This window comes from Odontesthes bonariensis, chromosome 14 (genome assembly GCF_027942865.1).
Source record: "Odontesthes bonariensis isolate fOdoBon6 chromosome 14, fOdoBon6.hap1, whole genome shotgun sequence".
In the NCBI taxonomy this organism is placed as follows: Eukaryota; Metazoa; Chordata; class Actinopteri; order Atheriniformes; family Atherinopsidae; genus Odontesthes; species Odontesthes bonariensis.
In genome coordinates, this window is record NC_134519.1 from 11,640,417 (window position 1) to 11,664,305 (window position 23,889).

General features: G+C 42.5%; 1 protein-coding gene across 2 annotated transcripts in view; it reads left to right on the forward strand.

Moving 5' to 3' along the window:
• Positions 1 to 23,769, forward strand: part of ak5 (adenylate kinase 5) — a 101,678-nt gene extending 77,909 nt beyond the window's left edge. For both annotated transcript variants that reach the window (XM_075482878.1, XM_075482879.1), the window contains 4 exons: positions 4,210 to 4,373; positions 18,983 to 19,099; positions 19,464 to 19,664; positions 23,103 to 23,769. In XM_075482878.1, coding sequence (XP_075338993.1) covers positions 4,210 to 4,373; positions 18,983 to 19,099; positions 19,464 to 19,664; positions 23,103 to 23,177 — 557 coding nt within the window. In that variant the 3' untranslated portion in view covers positions 23,178 to 23,769. The remainder of the gene's footprint in view (positions 1 to 4,209; positions 4,374 to 18,982; positions 19,100 to 19,463; positions 19,665 to 23,102) is intronic.
• The last annotated feature ends 120 nt before the right edge of the window (positions 23,770 to 23,889 follow it).

The following is a 23,889-nucleotide window of genomic DNA, read 5'->3' on the forward strand; positions in this document are numbered from 1 at the left end:
TAAAATGTAGAAGGGCAGATTCCACAAATTTGATTACTTTGGCGATTTTTCACTGGAGATACGGCTCTCTGCCTTCTTTGCCTCATGTAACATCTCTCGCCCTCATCTCTGTGTGCCATCTCGCTCTAATTTATTCCATCTGTCACTTTGGCTCCTACCATGGACAGTGCTGTGACAGTGCTGTTCACACATTGTGGGATGGTTTGAGCTTCTCAAATCTGAGCCTCCGCCCAACTGAATGAAACCAGCAGCAGGGTGCAAACGCCTGCCAAACCTCAACAAATTGTCTGACTCTCAAGCCTCTGCTCTTTCCCTCTTGTTTTATTCAGTTTTTCTGCTATACATTTTTCTTCTAGATTTATAGTTGACAAAAAAAGAAACTTAAGGGGTCAGATGATGTCATATTCATGATGGAACAATGCAAATGTGCTGTAAAAATGTCAAACCTCACACATTCTTCAGACCAGGGCTGATTTCCACCACACAATCACAATATGATGATTCTTTCATAATATGAAAGAAAAGTTGAAATACAATGGCCATCTACTAATTCACCTTTGTTTTTTATGCATTTATTTATTAAAAATAGGAGCTAAGGAATTGTAACAGTTGTACAAAAACCCCAATTTGCAGTCAATAATGTTTTGATTTTAACAGCGTGTATTATCAACCTTTAAATCTATATTCCATTCTTTTATCATCATGACATCCCTGTTTCAGAGCACCGTCCTTAAGCCTGAAAACAAATCAAACTAAACAGACAGCTTAATTGAGCTTGCTCTTTGGTATTATTGTGATTTTTTTACATCAGAAGTTTGGTCAGAATGGCTGCTAAGGGCACTTTAGGTTAGTCTGAGTATTTATTGATACGTTTCTTTCGTTCCTCTTGAGCTGTGTGAGAAACTGGTGGCACCGTAGCCCTGAGGCTTCCTTATTTGCCTTTGGTTTTTAACCTCTGCTGAGTTTGTTTCCTCTGTTACTTTTTTTCCATTCAGCAGTTTTTATTCTGGTCCTGGTTTCAGAACCGAGACCAAAGAAATGCTGAGCTTCTTTGTTGTTGCTTTCATTGTCGTGTCTGTTTGGCTATGGTGCCATCGATGTGTTTCTATACAAATGATAAATTAGGGGCACATCCACAGCCACTCGTGGTAAAGATGGGATTAAACATTTGGCTCAAGCACGTATACATAATTTCAAAATAATTGACATTTACAAAAGGAAACTGTATACAAAAAAAAAAAAAAAAACTGTTATGCATATTTATGCTTTTGTGATTCTACATCAACTTTGTCATGAAACTGCATAGAGTTTTGTGCATTTGGCTCCAGACAGCCAGAGTTAAATGTTGCTGGATAAATATAATCTCCATCATGGATGCTCAGCAAAAAGAGCACCTTGATATGTAACAATAAGAAACCTATTTGAACTCTCAACAAAACGCTGGTGCAAACATTGTAGTTTCATAAAAAAAGTATAGTACTACCTTTTCCTGAGCCATTTCCCTATTTTGATGCAGATTTCATTACACTACTGATCACAGCTCAGCTTGTGATGACACTCACATGAAAACCGGAATAAATCAGCTTGAACTTGATGGATCAATAGTTGGACTCCCACTCTGCACAGCTGTTCCCACTTTCCTTTTACTTTTATATCTAAATCTCACCCAAGAATGGTCAGCGTTAGGAGTTAAAAGTATAATTATGTATGTGGTTTAGGTTTGAAAAGTACACACTTTTACAACATACTCATTTTAATACTCTTGGGTTTTTACACTCCATCACATGACTCTTATGATGTTCTATACAAATGAACAGCCTGGTAATCCGTCGCCATATCTCAATTCTTAACCATAGACTGACACTACTATGTTCTCATCATGCAGATAAATCTTCATATAACAGACTGGGCCTTTTGAAAGGCTCGGTTTTACCCCAAACCATGATGACTTCCTCACTGTCACCAAGTGGTTTTGTTACATGAACCTCAAAAGGTCATTTTGCTGCAGAAACCAGCAGTGAGTGAGAATGATGCCCTCAGATGACTGACACCTAACCCACTGAACAGAGTACTTGTGGAAAATCTTGCTTATCTGATCATGTGTGGCTTGTCCAAACTGACATAGATTTAGATTTAATTTATGTCTTTATGCTCTAGAGAAAGCTGCTCAGAATAAGTTTAACTGGCTCCCCGGTGACCCATTGACTGTTCAAATAGGTTAAATCATTTCCTTTGTGTTTAATGTACAATAGATGAATCCATAATCGCCCCCGATTTCTTTTCAGCCGTCCCTGAGTGAACTAAGTCCGGCTTATGTGTGTCCTTGTTCTCTGAGGAAATGGAGATGAGGGCGTTTGCTTCTGCATGCGAGCAGAGGGCAGCGGCACTCAAACTGCGTGAGGATATTGATGAATATGAAGCACATCCTGAGTTTCATTACTTGGCTCAAGGCTGCTTTTGATGAATCACTGTTTGTCACGGCTTTGTGGCCACGCAGTTCACCTGCCATCACCCTGCTCACAGTGCAGCAGTCTGACACAGACTATTTTCTGACCTTAAGTTAAATTGAAATTGTAGCATATTGTAAGAGTTTAAAGAAATATTATTATTCCCCTTTTGCTTTAAGCCATTGCTATATATATTTATGACTGAGCTCTCTAGCTGTGTGAGAACAGTTTCTGACCTAGAATTTGCAGACTAAAGGCTCAAGGCTGAGCAAGTTGAAGGTCGCTGAATATTCTCGTAATTCATTTTGCCGCCTTTAACTCAGAGGCCTGGAAAACAAAGTAAGATGGCCAGTTCACTGTTTTCTTTTGTTAAATCCATCAATCCATCATATTGCGCTTGAGGTCGAGTCACAGAGGCAGCGGGTCCAGGAGGGAAACTTAGACATCCACCCGGCTGCACTCTCCAGCTCCTCCTGCAGGATCCAGAGGCGTTCCCAGGCCAGAGGGGAAATATAAATCTTCCAGTGTGTTCTGGGTCTGCCCCAAGGCCTCCTCCCAGTTAGACGTCCCTGAAAAACCTTCAAAGGGAGGCAACCAGGAGGCATCATAACCAGATGCCCAAACCACCCCAGCAGACTCCTTTCTGTGCAGAGGAGCAGCAGCAGCTGTACTCCCTCCAGATGGTCGAGCTCCATTAATACTCCATTAGTACTTAAGAGCTGTAGCTCAGGTAAAGGCTGGTAGTCCTCTAATTGGAACAAGCCTGAAAGATTGAATCATTTTTGTATGTATTGTCCATGAATCTGTGGTTTCTGTGAAGAAGTGTTTTAAAACCTAAACCTCAGCTGAAAACAGCCTCCTAAAATCTGACAGTTTTCTTAAAACTTTGACAGACCTGGACGTTGTATAGCTCAACTGGTTGAGCAGACATCCCATGTACAGAGGTTGTATTTCTTCGACGCAGCCAGCCCGAGTTTGAGTCCCAGCCTGGGGCCCTATACTGCACCCTCTGTCTCCTCGCTGTCGAAAAAAGGTCACGAGTGCCCCAAAAAAAGCTTCGACAGAACTTTCCCCTGAAATCTTTATCAGATATGAAATTTTACAAAAGCATTTGTGAGATGAATTCTTTGACCTTTATCGTAAATGATTGAATTTGCCATAATGTTAATCTTTAAAAAAGTAGATGGTGTTAATGTGTACACAGCTTACATAAGTTTCACCCAGTCTTTCCTTGACTTATTGCTGAATGATTCTTGCAATCAGGTTTGTTTTAAAATGATATGTCCTCACACATTTGGTCGTGTAGCCTTAGGCTTTAATTTGAAGATGACAGTATTTTTTCATAATTTGCTCCGTAAAAAGAGGGATAAAAGGATGACAGTGTTATTTATTGTGTTGTATTTTTGTTTTGTTTGGGGCTACGCTTTGTGTGCGCTTCAGGGTGTGTGCGTGTCTGTGCTGTTAAAATAAGCAGCAGGCAGGTAAATTCAGTTAGAGGAAAGAATGATAATTATCTGTGATAACCAGGCTCCAGGCCCCTGGCAATGAATCAGACCTGTGAAAACACAAATACAGACAGTTCATCCTCTCACTTGTTATCAGTTTCCTCTCCCACACACCTTTTTCCTCTCATAGATATCCACATGCAGACTGAGCACTCTCCCACACACTCGCTATCGGTCTCCATTGTCTCCACTCCCCCAACTTTCTCTTTTCTCTTTGCTGTGGGGATACTGACAGATCGCTTTGTCTGTATGTACAGGTGGTCCAGCCTCAGGTAAGGCTCTCCAGTGTGAGCGGATGGAGGAGCGGTTCGGCCTGCGTCACGTCACCCTGGGCGACCTCTTGTGTAGCGAGCTGCAGTGTCACAATGAAAGAGGGCGCCACCTGCGGGATGTTCTGGAGAGAGGAGAGACGCTGCCTGAGGTCGGTTTGGTACTCTACTCTATCTTTAGGTTTCAACTAACAAATTGCATTTCATGTTTCAGTGCAGCAGTGGAGCTGAATCCACACAATTTTCATCCATGATTAAAATTCATGACCACAGCCGTCTTTTAGCCCACGTTCTGATGGCATTCTGCAAGTAGTGCACAAAAAAAAGTCAAGCTCAGACCTTAAGAAATACAGGCACATGGTGTGCCCATTTTCTGCCGCATAATTTACTCATTTATCAAAACAAAACAGCCTTTCTGTGGAAATTATATCTGAAGATTACATCAGTGAGCGGCTGGTCTGGAACTGATATAAGAATGAGGTATTCACAATAAGCAGTGACTGCAAAATGCCACCATGGCTGAACAAAAATAAAGATGTTATGGAAGAACTACCCACAGGTTGATCTGTTGGAGGTCTGGTGAAAAGGTATGAGCAGAAAACAAAACAAGATCTGAAAGGTTATTATTAAAAAAAAAAGGTAGTTGGAGTCTTTTTTTTTTTATGTAAGACTGAAGAGACTTTTGTCACTGAGCAGCTTCCAGTCTGAGCAAATATTCATATACTGAGTAACGTGTTTTCTGCCAAAAAGACTAATTCAGTAAATCCGAAAGGCAGGACTGAAGCAGCAATATCACACGGTCAAGAGCGCCAAAAACGGCGTTTCACAGAGATTGTACAGGTGTAAACAGTTTAGTAGACAGGGATGACAGGGCTGTCTAAGCTTATGTATCGGAGCTGGAAATTATTTCCCTGACACATTGTGTAAACTAGATAAATTATTCACATATCCAGACAGTCTGAGAGAATACAAACATGCTCATGAAGGCAGAATCGACTTCATTTATCATCCTTACAAACACTGGACAATCTGCTTGTGGAAGTCATGCAGCATGCAGGTAGTCTTTAAATGTCACCGTGGTGATGTTAATAAGCTCACCGTAGTGTGAAAACTCACACAGCCTTCGTGATGAGAGCAGTAGGTTCCTCATAGCAGGACAGCAGGCCAATGGTAATGGTTTTGTGTAACTTAATGGCTGCATATCTGAGTTATTCGAGGTCAGATATTTAGATAAAGATAGAGAAAAACTTTCATCAATACAGCAACCTATACAGAGTTTCAAAATGATATTGCCTAAGGGAAGCAGATGTAAGAGGTAGAAGTATTGGTAGTACTATTACAGAACCCTGTGGGACTCCGTGTGGGAATCTATTGGAGAAATATGACCAGCTGACTGCAGTTTATGTAATCCCAAGAACATGTTCCAGTCTGAGTGATAAAATGAGACCAGTGGTGCCAAAAGCAGCACTGAGATCTAACAATTAAAGTACAAAAGCATGTGCTTTAACTGAGACCACGACCAGATTCATGCAAAGTGTCAAAAGGGCTCTTCCTGTGCTATAATTTAGCCAAAATTCTGAATTAAACTTTAGAGATAACTCATTTCCAAGTGCCCAAATACAGCAGTTGACAGCATTCACTTAAGTATCTTCATCATGATGTTGGACACAACTCCATTTGTCCACAACACCAGATCCAAAGCTTGCAATACTTATCCTGTTAAGGATAGTTTGATTCCATTTTCATGTTTAAGTGTTATTTAAGAGTAAAACATCTTTATAGACGTTTGTTTGATGAAGAAGTAAGCTCAGAAAGCTGAGTGGTGTACTTAGATTATTCACAGAATTCAAGTCATTATATGTGGCTACTGTGCTTTAAATAGTCATTTGTGCCTGGTATGTCTTTTCTACAGGAAAATTTAAAATGTTGTTGCTTTAAATTATATCTCCTCAAACTACAAGTTGATAAATATTAAAATTTTAGGAGTAAGTGATGAACAAAGATAGTTCCTCTGTAAGTGTACATTTTCAGTGTGAAAAGTACTAAATACTGTATGTGGATAAGCAAACATTCAGTCCTCTTTGAAACAGTACCTACAGATGAACGTGAGTAAAAAATTGACTGGAGTGCATGTGTGATCTTGTCACACGATGCTTGCTGAGGAATAGGCAGAGTTAGAAAAAACAGCATCCTTTCCTAACCCCAAACTAACCACACAGTAGGTCAAATTAAAAGTTTTCTATGGACACACAGGAGACTGAAAGAGTGGTGTGAAAGAGCAAAGGTCTCTCTTTGAAATCAAGCTCAAGAGATAACCTTCTAATCTTTTAATATGTGGATTTTTTTTATTGGACAAGATCGCATAGGATGGTGCCACTGAGAAAAGCTGAGACTGTACATATCTGTTTGTAGAAACATTTACTGCCAAGTTGGTTGGTATGAATTAACCTCAATAAAACTGAACAGCATCACTCTGTATTTAAGAACTGAGCAACCTGCAACAGCCTAAAAAAAATATAGATACAGTCAAAACTAGAATAGTACAAGAGCAGAAAGATTTGTTTAAACAACATTAGTAAAAACAGCATGTTCTGGTAGATAATCAAGGAAGGAAAGATCAATGAGATGTCACCCACACTGTCCTTTAATGTTAAAATAAAGCATCTGATCATCCACCAACCACTTAAAAACTGGCTCATTATTCTTAACTGTTCCACTTCCTGCTGTAAGTGATGAAGGAGCAGCGCAAATATTTTAATACTCATCTTTCCTTGACATATTAACATCATCCAAAGGAGACTTTAAGCACATTATAAAGGTGACAAATAGCTGAGCTTCCTAGCCTCATTTCTTTTGTCAGCATCCACTTCTGTGATTGAAGCGGCACAGACTGAGCAGTGATTCACTCCGCTGCTGGTAAGTAACTCAGCAGCGGTGGTCAGGAAGCTTTCTAATGGAACTATGCTGCCAGTCTGTGACATTTCACATCAAAACACTCTCCGCCATCACTCACACACACAGTCATCCCAGCTACGCATGTTCAAAGCTGTCCATGTGTGTGCATGTCGTGTGCAGTAAACCTGAATGAGTGACAAATATTGATTGACTGTTGTTTATCCTTTCTCTCTACTCGTGCATCTCAGTTTGTCAGATCGCACCGAAGATGAACTTCATTTGTCCTCGGAGAATTATTTGAGCAAAAGCAACAGCTATTGATCATTGAAAGCGGAGATCTTGAAGATTTTCTTGTTTTCAACGAATTCCATTGAAAGTGGTGCGTACAAAGCCTGATGTGGCCCGCTCATCGAAGCCCTATAATTGTCAAAAACAAACCCTCTGTGAGTCAGTCACACTGCATGACATGTTCTGTTATCATGAGGAGCACAGCAGTCTGTTTATTTTGAGCCAATCCCACATTCATCGCCCTGCTGCCAGAAAACACAAACCTGAGCAACAATCGTGTATTAATTCATTACTGAAAATAGTCTCCAACATTTACTTAAAGAGCAGCTTTTAAAACAGCTTAATCCATGTGTTTAAGGTAAATTACGCCACCGTCTCTTGGAACAAGATTTCACATCAGTTATCGGTTTTTAAAGATTAACAATTTGGCTTCCTGCCTCTCACCTGGTGGCGCCTGGGATAGTCTCCACCCCCCAATTGTGCATGAAAACAATACTCTCCATACTATGTTTTTAACTCATTAAATGTGGCGTTTGTTCTATTAAGACTGCACATAGCACAGCTTTGTTTAAGAGCGTTAAAACAGCTAAATATGTTCATCTCTCTTCATTTAATACAGTTAACCATTTAATCTGAAACTTATACAAACAGTGGATATGAGTTAAAAAAGAGAATTTAAATATTTTCTTGAGGCCAATGCCTAACGCTCAGGATTTTGAACAACAAGTAAAAGCTTACAAAAACAAGTGATCTTGTGATCTTAATCTTTACAAATAGGTGCATTTAAGAAAGAAGATTAACTAGATTTTGCTCTAAAAAGATCCAAAAAAATTAAAGAGCAGTGCAAAAAACAAAAAAAGTCTCACTAATGAAATGACTTGAAGTCATTCTGTACCATTAAACATAATTCTGAATGACTGTAATTCAGCACTGCAGGGGACTGATTGGATGCTGATCAACACCAACAGCTCAGTGAAAATGCACACATGCTGCTTAAAAGTGTATTTGGTGACTTTGACAATTATGTAAAATAAGACAGCCCCCCCCCCCCTTTCCTTCTTTGCATTAAGATTTCATTGGAATTCTTACTGCTTGACTCCAACTTAGTCTGAAGCAGCTAAATAAAAGATCCACATGATTTCTTCTGTTCTGAGCTAACATTGTGCAAAAATCTTTAAACTGCTGTTTTCACACAAAATCTTCGGGTATAACATCTGTTTATTTCTATGAAACAAACACATGAATGTGGACAAATCTGCAAAACAAGACTACCAACTGTTGTCATCTGTGGGCATCCAGGCCACCAGTGTGAGCTTTTGTTTTTCCTCAGAAACTATGGATTACTCCATGCCTAATGTTCCTGCCATCCCTTTGATGGATTCACTTTTCTTTGTTTTCTTTCTTGAATTCACAGCAACAGCTTTCAAATCAAAACGCCACCCCAGGAATCAACTCGAGATAAAACAGCCGTTAACCCTTTAGTGTCCTGCTCTACCTGTACAGTATCTTATTAAAAACCAAGAGAGAAACTGTTCTGTCATTACTTTTTAAAACGTGGTACTTTTACCATAAAGTGTACCACTTGTGGTATTATTGCCCAGAGGAAGAGAGACATTCATTCCTTGCTTTTTATTCCAAGACAGCATTAAAGTCAATTGTCCAATTACATTTAACCAATTTAAAGAGAACTTCACATATTAAGTCATTTCTGAACACTTCTTCCAATGTGATGGTGAATATGTTCAAATTAAAGCTGCAAGTCTGCACTTAAACCCTATATTCATAATATGACTGTAATTCATTATATTACTCTAACTTGAACATCATCTGGTGCTTTCATTCCGGTGAGCTAAGCAGTCTCAGTCCAACCTGCTGTCAGTCGTGGTCCAATGATGATGCCACAAACTAACAAATACCCAAAGAGCAGAGGCGTACCTCTCAGCTCCTCTCTTAACTCCTCTGTTTTCACTTTGCACTTCTGGAACAATTTGTTTACAGGTTAGGGCTGCAGCTGATGATTACTTTCATTAGCGAATAAAAAAACAACAGGGGAGAAAGGAAAAACTATTTCAGTTCCAGCTTTATTCATTCTTTTCTTTTTATCCCTTAAGAAATCCCTTCAAGCTGACCTTCATTCATTGCACTGTTTCAAGGTCGCTGCAGAGACAAATTAGTGTAAACTTACAACGAAAATAAAATCTTACCTTGAATGAGACAAAAAAAAATCCTAAAACATTCTACAAGATTTCTGACAAAATACTTTAGATTTGATGATTATATTGGACTGATTCGTGCAACCGTTTCTTTAATCCCACGTGAACACAAACAATAGAAAGAATAGAAAAGACCAACCGAGTTCGCCTGTCGCCACAAGATTAAAAAAGTGATGCGCTGAACAGATTGAAGGCTAAATAAAAACCTCCCACGCACAGATTTACTTTAACTTTGTTGACTGGATGGAGAAACCTGACTACTTCCTGGCAAAGCTCAGCTGTCTAAGCCTCTTACTGCACATTAACGTCATGTCCCATGTGTTCTCCAACGTGAGAACAGCTAAATGTTTCTTTTAATGACTGAGACGATAATATACAGAGAAAATGAAGACGACAGTGATTTAAAGAAGGATGAATAATCCCACAGAGGGTTTACTGAAGTGCACCTCTCCCAGTTTAAACCAGAACATCAGAGTTAAGGGGCTTTATCTTCCGGTGAGATAAAACGCTCGGGCTCACTGGTGAGTGCAAAACTGTAATGACGATACATGGAGTTGGACTTGTTACCGCACTGTTGCCTGGCAACACAGACGATGCAATTCATTATTCACTGTGAATCATGTCCTGTCTTTCCACATGTGAGCGATAAGTCTGCACACAGACTGTCACCAAGGAACAGCTGTAAGGTTTCACTGATGAGAGGTGTCCTACATATTCAGTCTGTTGCACCGACAAAAGTAGAGGCATTTGTTTTCCTGTGCGTGTTTCTGCTCCTGATTTGATGCATCGCCTGTCAAACAAAACTACATGACTGGAAGAATATATGAATATAAACCGCCGTTTCCCCCGATCCCTCATTCTGCAAGTTTTTGTCTTGAAGTTCATCGTGTCTGCCTTTTCTGTCACTCTGAATTTTAGTTCAGCAGTTAACGAGCGTCTAGCTGCTGATCTTTTAAATCAATGTAAGTATTACAGAAATCATATAATGACCACAACTGTCCACTTGTCCAAAATGTAGTCTTGTCACAAACTGTGTTTGTATATTGCAAGATGTTGACACATCCCGAGAATGTTGTTCTCCGTTGGGGAGGGTTCAGATCACATGAATGAGCCAGAATCATAGATTTTTGTATCTGTAACCATCCATCCATCCATCATCTTCCGCTTGTCCGGGGATCGGGTCGCGGGGGCAGCAGCTTGAGCAGAGAGACCCAGACGTCCCTGCCCCCGGCCACTTCCTCCAGCTCTTCTGGGGGGACCCCGAGGCGTTCCCAGGCCAGCCGAGAAACATTAGCCCCTTAGCGGGTCCAAATTGCACCTTCGACCCGCGTCGAGCAATGTGAACGCTTGGCGTGTTGGTGACCCGTGTCGCCTGAAGCCGAGTTCAGGGGGCGTTGCCTAGTGGCAGAGCGTCACACGAAACACATAAAATGCTGGGCGTGTACAATGACGTAGGCACAAGCCATGCGTCGGAGGTAGTGTTAAATACACCTTGAGGACTCGTTTTTGCAATTGTATATGCAGTTCATGGAGATGTTATTTTACGGGGTGTGGATGGTTACAACGTGGGATGCCGCCGAAGAACATATGCGGAGAATACAAGAGCACTATAGTCCCCGAAATGTGGCGGTAAATAACGTCCTCTGCTCGGAGGCTGAGGAGCTCGCGGACCTCCTTGTCTCCCCAGTTGGCCATATTAAAAAATGTCTCGAATTTGATGTAGGCTAAAACAGAGTAAAACTTGTCCTCACCTGTCGCTGTTGTTCTGAATCAGCTGTCCATTCTGTCTTTTAAACTCCTCACGTCACGCCACGCCCACGTCCGACCCGCGTCGATTGCGTTCACACCAAACTCGGCTCGGCAAAAAGACTAGGGTCCGACGCGGGTCGAAAGGCGAGTCGAGTTGACGCAGCAGCCCGGGTCGGCAGTGTGAACGCAACAGCGGACACGCTAAATTCGCGGATTAAACGCGGGTTATTCGGCAATGTGAAAGGGGCTATTGTCTCTCCAACGTGTCCTGGGTCTTCCCCGGGGCCTCCTCCCAGTGGGACGGGCCCGGAACACCTCACCGGGGAGGCGTCCAGGAGGCATTCTCACCAGATGCCCGAGCCACCTCATCTGACTCCTCTCGATGCGGAGGAGCAGCGGTTCTACTCCGAGCCCCTCCCGGATGACCGAGCTTCTCACCCTATCTCTAAGGGAGAGCCCAGACACCCTGCGGAGGAAACTCATTTCGGCCGCTTGTATTCGCGATCTCGTTCTTTCGGTCACTACCCACAGCTCGTGACCATAGGTGAGGATAGGAACATAGATTGACTGGTAAATCGAGAGCTTCGCCTTCTGGCTCAGCTCCTTCTTCACCACGACGGGCCGGTGCAGAGCCCGCATCACTGCAGACGCCGCACCGATCCGCCTGTCAACCTCCTGCTCCATTCGTCCCTCACTCGTGAACAAGGCCCCAAGATACTTGAACTCCTCCACTTGGGGAAGGATCTCATTCCCGACCCGGAGAGAGCATTCCACCCTTTTCCGGCCGAGGACCATGGTCTCAGATTTGGAGGTGCTGATTCTCATCCCAGTCGCTTCACACTCGGCTGCGAACCGCTCCAGTGAGAGCTGAAGGTCACGGCCCGACGACGCCAACAGAACCAAATCGTCCGCAAAAAGCAGAGATCCGATTCTGAGGTCGCCAAAACGGACCCCCTCAACGCCCTGGCTGCGCCTAGAAATTCTGTCCATAAAAATTATGAACAGAATCGGTGACAAAGGGCAGCCCTGACGGAGTCCAACCCTCACAGGAAACATGTCCGACTTACTGCCGGCAATGCGGACCAAACTCTGACACCGGTCATACAGAGACCGAACAGCCCCTATCAAGGAGTCCGGCACTCCATACTCCCGGAGCACCCCCCACAGGACTCCCCAAGGGACACGGTCGAACGCCTTCTCCAAGTCCACAAAACACATGTAGACCGGTTGGGCGAACTCCCATGCTCCCTCCAGGATCCTGCGGAGGGTATAGAGCTGGTCCACTGTTCCACGGCCAGGACGAAAACCACACTGCACCTCCTGAATCCGAGATTCGACTATCCGGCGGATCCTCCTCTCCAGTACCCCCGAATAGACCTTACCAGGGAGGCTGAGGAGTGTGATCCCCCTATAGTTGGAACACACCCTCCGATCCCCTTTTGTTTAGTTGCCATTAGGGGTGGAACGGTACAAAAAACTCACGGTTCGGTACGTACCTCGGTACGGACCCTACGGTTCGGTACATTTTTGGTACAGTGCCGAAGGAGGTGTGTAGCGAGGTTCGAGCACATGTAATAGATATCTGAATCCTGCCTCTTCTACAGTGGAATATGGGCGCATAGCAGATGCGATGTAAATTCCAATTGCTTCGGTATTTTTTTTTGCTCTGCATGTATTCGTATCCAGGGGTTGTTGTAATACATTTGGGAGACGTAATTGGTCGGGTCTTTTCATGGTTTCTATAGAACACACCTGACGGAGGTGTGTGGTGGTCGGTAGCTCCGCCCCTTGTCATGCTATCACGGCTGAAATGTTTCTTCATACCACACAAACAGAACCAGCGCGTGTTTAATAAGTTAAACTTACACGTTGTCTCCTTTGTCTGCGGCACGCTGCTCTCCTTTCTTCCTTCATGAAATGAAAAAGTATCTCCTGCGCTTGATCCTGACTCTCTGTGAGCTCTTCCAGCCTCGATGTTAGACGCCTGATGTGATGTCCATGATTAACATCACCATCATGCAGACCATGAACACGGTCGCCTCCCCGCTCTCCGTATTAGCTTCTTTGTGGTGTTTTTTCTTCTCTCGGGTTTTGTTTTGTTCCGTTTTGGTGTTGAATGTGGCGCTAAACGGCTAACACGTCACTGACGCGGACGGCTGCGCGCGGCGCATCAGTCCCGACTCATGTGCAATGCAGACTGAAACAGCTCCGCTGGGGAAGGACAGTTATCAGAACGAAATTCGAGTAGGACAGTTCTGATAACTGCGTTCTTATAACTACTCTGTCCGAAAGCGTATATCTCTACGGACCAATCAGAGCTTGCATGTGGCAGTGTTTAAATGGGTCCTGAAAGAAACTCTTGCAAAATAACAGTTCCGCGTTCAGAAAACTTCCGTACCGTGTGTATTCTGCGTGGAAATGCGCCTACCGAACCGTGACCCCCGTACCGTGACGGTTCGGTACGAATACATATACCGTGCCGGCCCTAGTTGCCATGTTGTATTCCCGCTCCCTCTGGGGGTATCTTCATGCACAGACACTGAATTCTAACCTGATAGTGTTTCTACTCTCAGACAGTATGACCAGCCTCCAAAATCATACCTCAGTCCATTTCTACTTATCATAACCAATCACCAAACAAAAGAAAAAAGAGAGAGGGTTCAAGATTTCAGCCTAATTCTGACTTAATAATTATCAGGTGTTGCATTCAGTGGGCTCCACTCCTGGTGAGGCTCCTCTTCTCCCTCCTTTTCCCTTTCTCCATCTCTGCCCTGCACTACGTTTGGAAGTAGGCAGAGGTAACAGGAGAGCAGTCCTAACGAGATGGTGCTCTCATTCCAACATAATGTGACCAATTTCTGCAAATACAATAAGATGTATGAAGGTGAGGGAGAGGAAGCAAAGAATGACTGTCGTAATAGAGCGAAATGATAGGAAATATCAGTGGTAACAAGGATTAACTTCATTTGTAAAGCACCTTTTCTGTAGGCATGTAGATGAAAGTCACACAAAATTGACAGTAATGAGGGAAAAAGGTTGCAGACACGATGATCACATAAATTCAGACATAAAAATAAAAAAGATACCAAGTCAGTTCAAACTACAAAAGATAGTAAAAAAAAAAATACTTAAAAGAAATAAAACCTGAAACAAGTTGGAGGTAAAAGCACTGAAAGAAAAGTCATGATAATATACAATTCCATGAATGTTGACTTAAGTTAAAGGACCTCCCAGAAAGAGGAGAGAAAAGGAGCCAGGAATCATCATCTGAATTGGTTAACCCAGGCTTTGCTGTAAGCCTTATCAAAAAGGAACCAGTCTCTTCTTGTAAGATTAGACCATGAGATTAATATTGATTTAAAGAAATAGAAATGTAAGCAGTAGAGTTTCCCAACACTCACCCATTCAGCCCTACGATGCCTGGCACTAAAATTTAGACCGTGTATTAGTTGGTGTACATCTCTCAGGATAAATCTGATGTGTTTCTAGATGTAGAGTAACTGTCAGTTCTATAATCAATAAGTTACTGATGGAACATTGTTCTTTTTCAAGGGTTTAAAAGTTGAAGCTAATAACAAGTAAGAAACATAGTGTTGCTGAGAAGAAGTCAGTTTCTCCAAGTCCCTCTGAAATCCCTAATATTAATCTGACAGATGTGTAATAAATGTGTAATAGGTGTTTGACAGGTGTGTGATGTGTGTAATAGGTGTGTGACAGATGTGTAATAGATGTGTAATAAATGTTCAATAGGTGTGTGACAGGTATGTAATAGATGTGTAATAAATGTGTAATAGGTGTGTGACAGGTGTGTAATAGATGTGTAATAGGTGTGTGGCAGGTGTGTAATGGGTGTGTGACATGTGTGTAATAGGTGTGTGGCAGGTGTGTAATAGGTGTGTGGCAGGTGTGTTATTGATGTGTAATAAATGTTTAATAGGTGTGTAACCGATGTGTAATAAGTGTGTGACAGGCGTGTAATAGGTGTGTGACAGGTGTGTAATAGGTGTGTGACAGATGTGTGACAGGTGTGTGACAGATGTGCAATAAGTGTGTGATGTGTGTGTAATAGATGTGTGACAGATGTGTAATAAATGTGTAATAGGTGTGTGAGGTGTGTGACAGATGTGTAATAAATGCGTAATAGGTGTGTGACAGATGTTTAATAAATGTGTAAGAGGTGTGTGACAGGTGTGTAATACATGTGTGACCGGTGTGTGACAGATGTGTAATAGTTGTGACAGATGTGCAATAGATGTGTGACAGGTGTGTGACAGATGTGTAATTGGTTTGTGACAGGTGTCTAATAGGTGTTTGACAGACGTGTAATAGCTTTGTGACAGATGTGTAATAAATGTGTCAGATGTGTAATAGGTGTGTGACAGATGTGTAATTGGTGTGACGTGTAATAAATGTGTAATAGGTGTGTGACAGATGTGTAATAGATGTGACAGATGTGTAATAAATGTGTAATAGGTGTGTGAGGTGTGTGACAGATGTGTAATAGGTGTGTGACAGATGTGTAATAAATGTGTAATAGGTGTGTGAGGTGTGTGACAGATGTGTGACAGATGTGTGACAGATGTGTAATAGGTGTGTGACAGATGTGTAATAGATGTGACAGATGTGTAATAAATGTGTAATAGGTGTGTGAGGTGTGTGACAGATGTGTAATAGGTGTGTGACAGATGTGTAATAAATGTGTAATAGGTGTGTGAGGTGTGTGACAGATGTGTGACAGATGTGTGACAGATGTGTAATAGGTGTGTGACAGATGTGTAATAGATGTGACAGATGTGTAATAAATGTGTAATAGGTGTGTGAGGTGTGTGACAGATGTGTGACAGATGTGTAATAGGTGTGTGACAGATGTGTAATAGGTTTGTGACATGTGTAATAGGTGTGTCAAAGGTGAGTAATAGGTGTGTGAGATTGTAGTAGGTGTGTGACAGATGTTTAATAAACGTGTAAAAGGTGTGTGACAGGTGTGTAATAGGTGGGTGACAAAATCTTTTATATACAGAATACTATATATGATTTGAAAGTTGCAAAAGCTGATTATGATGCCTTTTTGAGATCAATCATCTTGCCGTCTAGAGATAGCGACACAAGTTTAACCATGATCACGACAAAGCAATCCTCGTCATCTCGAGACAATGGCAAAATTAAATCAGTACAAAATTAGCTTAATTATCTAAATATAATGAGTTGTCTCAATAATGCTCAATTAACCTATTATAAGTACAAAATTAGCTTCATTAGTTAAACATAATGAGAGTTAAATCAAGGTCTGGAGGTGACATTAAACTTAACTTGTGCAGAATTTACACTTCAAAAAGATTTAAAAAAGTAAGAAATATAAGAAACCAACTTTTTTGCAGTCATGGCATGAAGTGAAATTTGTACAATAAATGCCAAATGTTAGGGATTTAATGAGCGTGCTAATGAGAAGTGGAGATAATTAGTATCCACATCATTTCACTGCGACTCCCCCTCATTAAAATGTGGTCATCTTTTGCTCCAAAAAACCCCAAGAACAGCCGAATGCTAAAATCAAGGCTTTAAAATGAAGTTTCACACAGCTATGGTTAAAGTTACAGTGCCCATGTCTTTGCTTTCATATGGATTTATGCATGTGATGAGTACATGGCTGTTGTTCTGTTTAAGTCATTATGCAGCAAAATTTCAAAATATCCCCTACATCTGTAGAATTGAGGGGTGTTAGGATGTAATGAGCAAGCTCTGCGTCTCTGCACCAACACACAATGAAGCTGTGACAGGCACAAAGATAATATATGGTGTCCAGTACATAGAATATCGATCAGGAAGAAAGGAAAAGTAGTAATTCTGAAGTTTAGCCAGCGTTATTCAAAAAGAGAGTCAGCAAATAAAGTCAGGAATAAACTTTAACCACGAATCTAAGCCATTTGAACCACTTTTAACCTGATATACCTGTCAGGATTGTGTCTGTCTAGCACTGAACAAAACCTGGTCTGAACACATGAACTCTCTGTCCATGCAAATATTTAAAAAAAGATTTTGATTAAAGCTGTTGTTGCTAAACAGCCCTCACCCCTAAATGTGCATGAGCTACACACAAATTAAATATCAAAACTGTTTAGCCAACAGATTAAGGTGTCAGGCTACCAGAATTTAATTTTCAGCGGCCTCTAAATAGGCTTTTCTGTTTAAGTCACAGAATACACAGAGATTAAGCGCAATTTTGCTCTATTTCCCTGGCAAATGTTATTTTAATTAAGGTTTCCTTGTGTTTAACAGCGCTTATTCAACTTATTCACTCATTTATCGGATGCCAGTTTGCCAAATGGCCGGCGCCTTGGGGTTAGTACATCCACTTTGTGCACACAGGATATGCAGTTCTTTTTAGGACAGCTGGAGAGAGACAGGAAGCAGGGGGCAGAGAGAGGGGGAAGACAAGCAGCAAAGGGCCGCCCGGTGCGGGACTCGAACCGGGGCCAGCTTAACCCACTACGCCACCAACCGCCCCGAGGATATGCAGTTCTGTCATATTTTTCCTATGTGGACAGCTTATGGAATGTCTTTTGTGGTGCTTAATTTGTTGTTGCAATACTTTAAATACCACTGGCAGCACTAGCTTGAGCAATAACACAGGAAGCAAAAGCTAGAAGCTGAGTCATTTTAGCTTACAGAGTACTAAACTTAGAAATAAAAACAACAAGATGCAAAAATCAGGAGTAGAAACAGGACTGGTAGACATGGTAGAGCTGTGACAACAATCTGGCAAGAAACAATGGAAACCAAGGAACATATATACTGGGAGGGCTGATTGGATGCAGGTGAGTAATGATTACATGGGACAGGTGGTAACATGGGGAAAGTAAAAAGGCCAAAACAACGAAATAGGAAAAGCTCTACAAAGAAAGTCAGTAAGAATAAGGGCAGAATCCACACGAGCATTAGCAGAAAATACCTAAAAGGACAGTTGAATTGAGGCAAATAACATATGCAAACTAAATGAGAAAACAAAACCCAGAGAATTGAAACAAATCATCAATCTAAGAAACCAAAAGCAGCATCAAAGAGGTAAAAAGGTACTTCACAGAGCCGTTCTCACTGATGCAACAGAAGAGCTCTTTTAGAAGAACTGTTTCGTAGTAGTTTCATTGGTGATTTGATGCACATAAATATTTTGTGTATGCCTGTTTTCTCTGTTGGTAAATGCCTATCAGCATCAGCATGGGGCCTCCGGTATAAAAGCTGGAGTAATTGTTATAGGTCCCATTGGGATCATTTGAGTATTTTGTTTAGTTTTCCTATTTTTGTCTAAAATTACCTTTGCACAACTGCACATGTTACTTAACTGGTGAACAAAATAAATTCAAGCACCAGGTGAAGTTTTGGGTCAAAGCTTCCACCATTCAACCGAATCCTGAAGTCGGACCTCAGTAATGTGTTTGTTACTTTGTCAGCCACCTGCATGTTACATACCGGTGGTCACCGAGCATCCCTTCTGAGGTGGATTCTTGGTTGACTCTTAAGTACAACTAGTTATCAGTTGGATTTCATGCAGGACTGAGTAACCAAGGAGAAAAATGACCCGCAGATGTGGTAAATAATTTGCTGTGTGTGCTCACCAGGACACACTGCTGGAGCTGCTGTGTGACGCCGTGGCGTCGTCTGTACGGCAGGGAAAAGGTCTGGTGGTCAGCGGCTTCCCCAGAGACCTGAGACAAGCGGAGGAGTACGAGGCCAAGGCAAGAGCAGCAGAGTGTCGGGACACACGGCAGACATGTGGTCAGAAAGATGAATTAAAGATGCTCTCCTCGATTCACGCAAAGGAGAGCAAAGTAAAGGGACTCAGGGGAGTCACGCAGCACTGCCGACGAGACGGATGAGAATTAAATGTGACCGAGTGTAAATGCAAGACTAAGAAATGTGCCGAAATTATGGTTGACAAGAAAGACGCTCAACAACATGAATTGAGGCGTTCAAATTGATGATTTGTGCATCACAAGTGAAACAGGCAGAAAAGATTAATTTACCGGAGCTGAATGACAGAATACAGAGACACTGAGAGCTTCACTCTTTTAAAAGCTGACTTTTGTCCCCCTGTGTCAGATCGGGGAACCCAGCGCTGTGTTCCTGCTGAACTGCTCTCCGGACACCATGTCCAGTCGGCTGCAGTGTCGCCGGAAATCCACCTCCGGCTTTACGGCCGCCTCAGACACAGAGAGCACCCTGCAAAAGAGGGCCGAGAGCTTCTGCAGTGACAGCCAGGCAGTCGCTGCACACTATGAGCGCCACAGGCTTCTGCACACGGTAAGAGTTAGAGGAAATTGACAGGACTGGGTGGGGGGGTGGGACACGGATGCGCACTCAGAAGTGTAAGACAAGAAACTGGGTTTTAATTCACAAAAACAAAGTTAAACAAAAGGCGGATGAACCTTGAGCCAGATGACAAAAAAACTTAACTGTGGGACAAAAGACATAAACATGGCTATGATTAATGAAAACAAAAGACTTGGCATGATACATGAAAAACCACTTGACTTGAATACGTGGGGTCGTGGCATGAGGGGTGAAAATCAGGTAAAGATCTGACAAAAGGACGGGGGAGCCTGGAAACTAAATAGGCAACTGGGTGATTGTTCTGGGTGAGTGCAGCTGGGGACAATGAACAGGTGATGTGTGTGACAACTAATGAGCAAACAGAAACTGTGGGGAAGACAATGGTAAACTATGAACTCAAAAACCAAAACATAACCTAAAACATAAGACTAAAAACATGGGGGAAATCCCATGGGCGTGACAGAAACGAGTGGCCGGGGGGGGGGGGGGGGGGGGGGGTGAACACCTCACTAAGACAACTTTCCCAAACCCACTTTGTCTTTGCTGACATCCATGAAGAGGTACTTCAAATATGTTCAACAAGTCCCAAAGTAATCGTGTCAATATCTCTCATAATTGGCTGTAAGCCTTCTGGTGTTTACTATGTGAGAAGTGGAGAGCGAAAGCAAGAGGGAGGCAGGGACGGAACTGAAGGATGATACAGGCCTCGACTACACTCTTTTTAAATGGACATTTTTCCCCTTATTTATAGAAACCATCAACTTTGTCCAAATGAGAACGCAGAATTTCCTGCAATCATGCAAGGCCAGTTGGAGGCAACTGCATCCACAATAACAAGATGTGAAAACGCAAAAGAAGAGCACTTTGCGCCTCATTTGCGTGGATAGAAGACAAAATGAAGTGTTTGCTCAATGTGACATCAGAAAAGTGGTCTGTAGGCGCCATTGTTGTCATGGTTTCCAGCTCGTGCTCATTACACAAAATAGTGGGCATGAGTAAAGACAGTAAAAATGTTTGTCATGTACACATGGATACGCTAAGGAGGGAGTTATTAATAACAGATCTTCATACTAACTGACCCAAGGCATGCAGTTCAAAACATTTGTTTTGCAAATCAAAGTTTCTCCATTTGCTACGTATTAATGCTAATTCACATAAATGCTTGGCTTGTCTGCCGAGCTTTTTACACAAAGGGAGTTGAAGTATATGTTCGCATCATTTCATGTCAATCAACAGCTCATTAGTATTGAGTTGAGGCATTTTTAGCACAGCACAATTCTTCCTCCTGTTGTTTTCTGTGATTAGCACAAAGTGTACAATCGTTGCTCTTTGCAAAAAAAATGAATGAACTGCCCCAGAAGCCAGTATAAAGCTTGAGCTGTCTTTTGTCAAATGGAGGAGAAAAATGTGCTCGTTATCATTCCTGCACTCAGCTCGAGAACCAGAGGAATCTGGGATGAGTTCAACAAATCACAGTTGTGCGTTTGTCTGGTCGATGAAAGGCGATCCCATTTACCGCAGCACGGCAACAGCCCCGTCTAGACAGACTAAATGTTAATGTTATATCAAGGGAGTGGTGGATCATTGATAACCAAAATAGCTACGGCTACTATAATTAAACAGAGATGCAGCGGTGATGAGCAGGAAGGGCACATATTTATGCAGCTGTTTACAAATTGCCCTCCTCATTTTGCACTGAGTGGATTTAAGATATAATTAACATTTCATTTGTATTCTGAAGCAGGAATCCAAATCTACAAAGCTGCTCTAATAAACCATCACAGTGGTGACACCAACCAGTAAAACTGTGTTTGTGAAAGTGAAAAACGGACCTGAAACTTACCTAAAGTCCCCAGCGTCCCACTAAAAGCCTTTAATTAGTTTTATTCTTTACATCTCAGGCCGGAGCCCGAATAAATAAAAGGAGAAAAGACCTGTTTGACCCCTGGAGCTTCAGTGAGGGCTGTGGCAGGTGACTGATTCCAAGCATATTATGGACAAACGCCCACAGGTGAAAGCAGGTCATTGATGACGCCTGCAAAGATGTCAAATAGTCTCTTTTAACTAGGTTAAGTTTAACTAAGTTAAATGACATGTAGGTATTCAAATGGGAGCCATGATTTAAGCGGCACAAATGTACTAAATTGTAAGAAAAAATGGTCTCTTTTACCTGAGGACACGCGGGAGCATCCTTTCCCAAATGAGAGGGCATAATGACCTCCCACAATTCATTTGAGCGGCAGCATTAAGAGTGACACACCCTCTGGCCTTTCATCTGTTTTTATCACGCAGAAATCTATTATTTGCATGCAGTCGTGCTAATGAGGACTCATGTTGATAACTATGCAACGTGGGGGTCAGTGTGTTGCCAAATAATAACACTTCAACGTGTGGTCCAGAGAGTATGGCCTCGCCAAACTTCCCAAATAAAACGAGTTTGTGTTGTTGTGTTGAAAAATACGTGAGACTAAAGACTGACACCATAATCTTGTGAGATGTAAAATGTTTAGTGGGGTATTATTTCAAGGGAGAAGTCTTATCACATATGACTTACAAGCCCAAGCTGATGCACCTTCATGGTACATCCATGTAATAAGTGAAAATACAGAGGCAGAAGCGAGGGTCGTAGTTGACCCGCCGCTGATAAGAGTCTGAGCAAAGGAGGTAATGACAGTGGTGAAACCAATACATCCATAGGTGAAACAGGCCTCCTGTGCATAAGGGCAAGCCTGCACCTCTCTAACCAAGTATGCTGTCGTCACTCGGCTCATTCTGCCGCTGTGGCTGCTTGATACACACTGATGAGGGGCTGAGGTGTCTGTTGTGTGTGACTAACCAAAGAGGAACAGCGGCAGGTGAATGGGGACATCTTTTTTTCCACCGATAAGGCACCGCAGATATGTGAAGAGGGCTGAAGACTTTAAGTAGCCCCCTGCTGGTCATTAAAAGGAATGCAGGATTGGCTCCCCTGAACTGGTCTCACTTTTTAGACCTGAATGCTGCAACATTTCCAGGCTCAGGTTTACTTCACCTGTAATTTAGATAAAGTCTCAGACAGGCAATGAAAGAGGCACTCATTACAAACCAGAGAAGAATCTTTAATTACCTCTGCATCAGAGTTGGCTCTTTATGAACGTCACTGCTGCTGAAAGATGTTGTCTTAAAGGTCGGATCTGACTCTTTGTGGGTTTCACTGACCTCACTGATGTTTCCTTTCACATGGGGACAGGTAGAAAATCACATACTTTCTGTTTGGAGGTGAGCCACCCCTTTAAAAAATGTGTTGTTTGAACGTTTAAATGCCACATCAGGTGTGTGTGTGTTTTTAAATGCCACCGTGGGTATTGAGGTCATCAGTCTGCTGTCCTCGACTCTGCGTGAAAAACTTCTGTCCGTATCTGTCTGCAGATTGATGCCGAGAGGTCGGCAGATGAAGTGTTCGTCCAGATCTGCCAGATGATGGAGTCCCGTTCCCCCTTCTGATTCTACCCTTTACACCCCAACGTTGTGCCGTCCAGCAGGCCTATCTATGAAGACCCTTTCTTTCTCTCCCATCACCTCATGACCACCCCCGCCTGCACCAGCTCATTGAACTCCAGTGGTATGCATGTCCCACCTGCAATCGGTTAAAACCTCTCTCTGCTTCTCACACTGACACAGTGCCTGGTTGTCACATTTTGCTTCACCCACTTCCCTCTCACATCAACCTCAATATATGCTGCCAGCTGCCGGACTGAAGCTCATAACTGTACAGAGACGACCGCGTCCCCCGCTGTGACTGAGAGCGTGCTGGATGTTCCACCGGTGGAGCTGAGCAAGGTTTCCCTGGCTGCTGGAATGTGGAAATGTCAGCGTGTGATCGTGCTCTCATGCACAGCTCCATGCTTTTTACTGTAACAAGCATGCCAGACTTTCAGTCTAGCTTAAAACTGCCTTTTGTGCATTGGAATAGAAAGCAGTGGTAAATTAAGAGTATTAGGATTACTGCATTAGTATGTTTGCGAACTCATCGTACAGGTTCTTGTTTGAGTCTGTTTATCTAACGTTCAATAAAGCCAGTGCATTTGCTAAACGGTGTATTTGTAAGTGTGTTTCTTTGGTTCGTTGCGTGAGGCGTCACAGCTGATCCAACAGCCCCATCTGCTGGTAAAAAGATGGAAGCAACAAGAGGTTAGCGTCCCACTTTGAATACGCA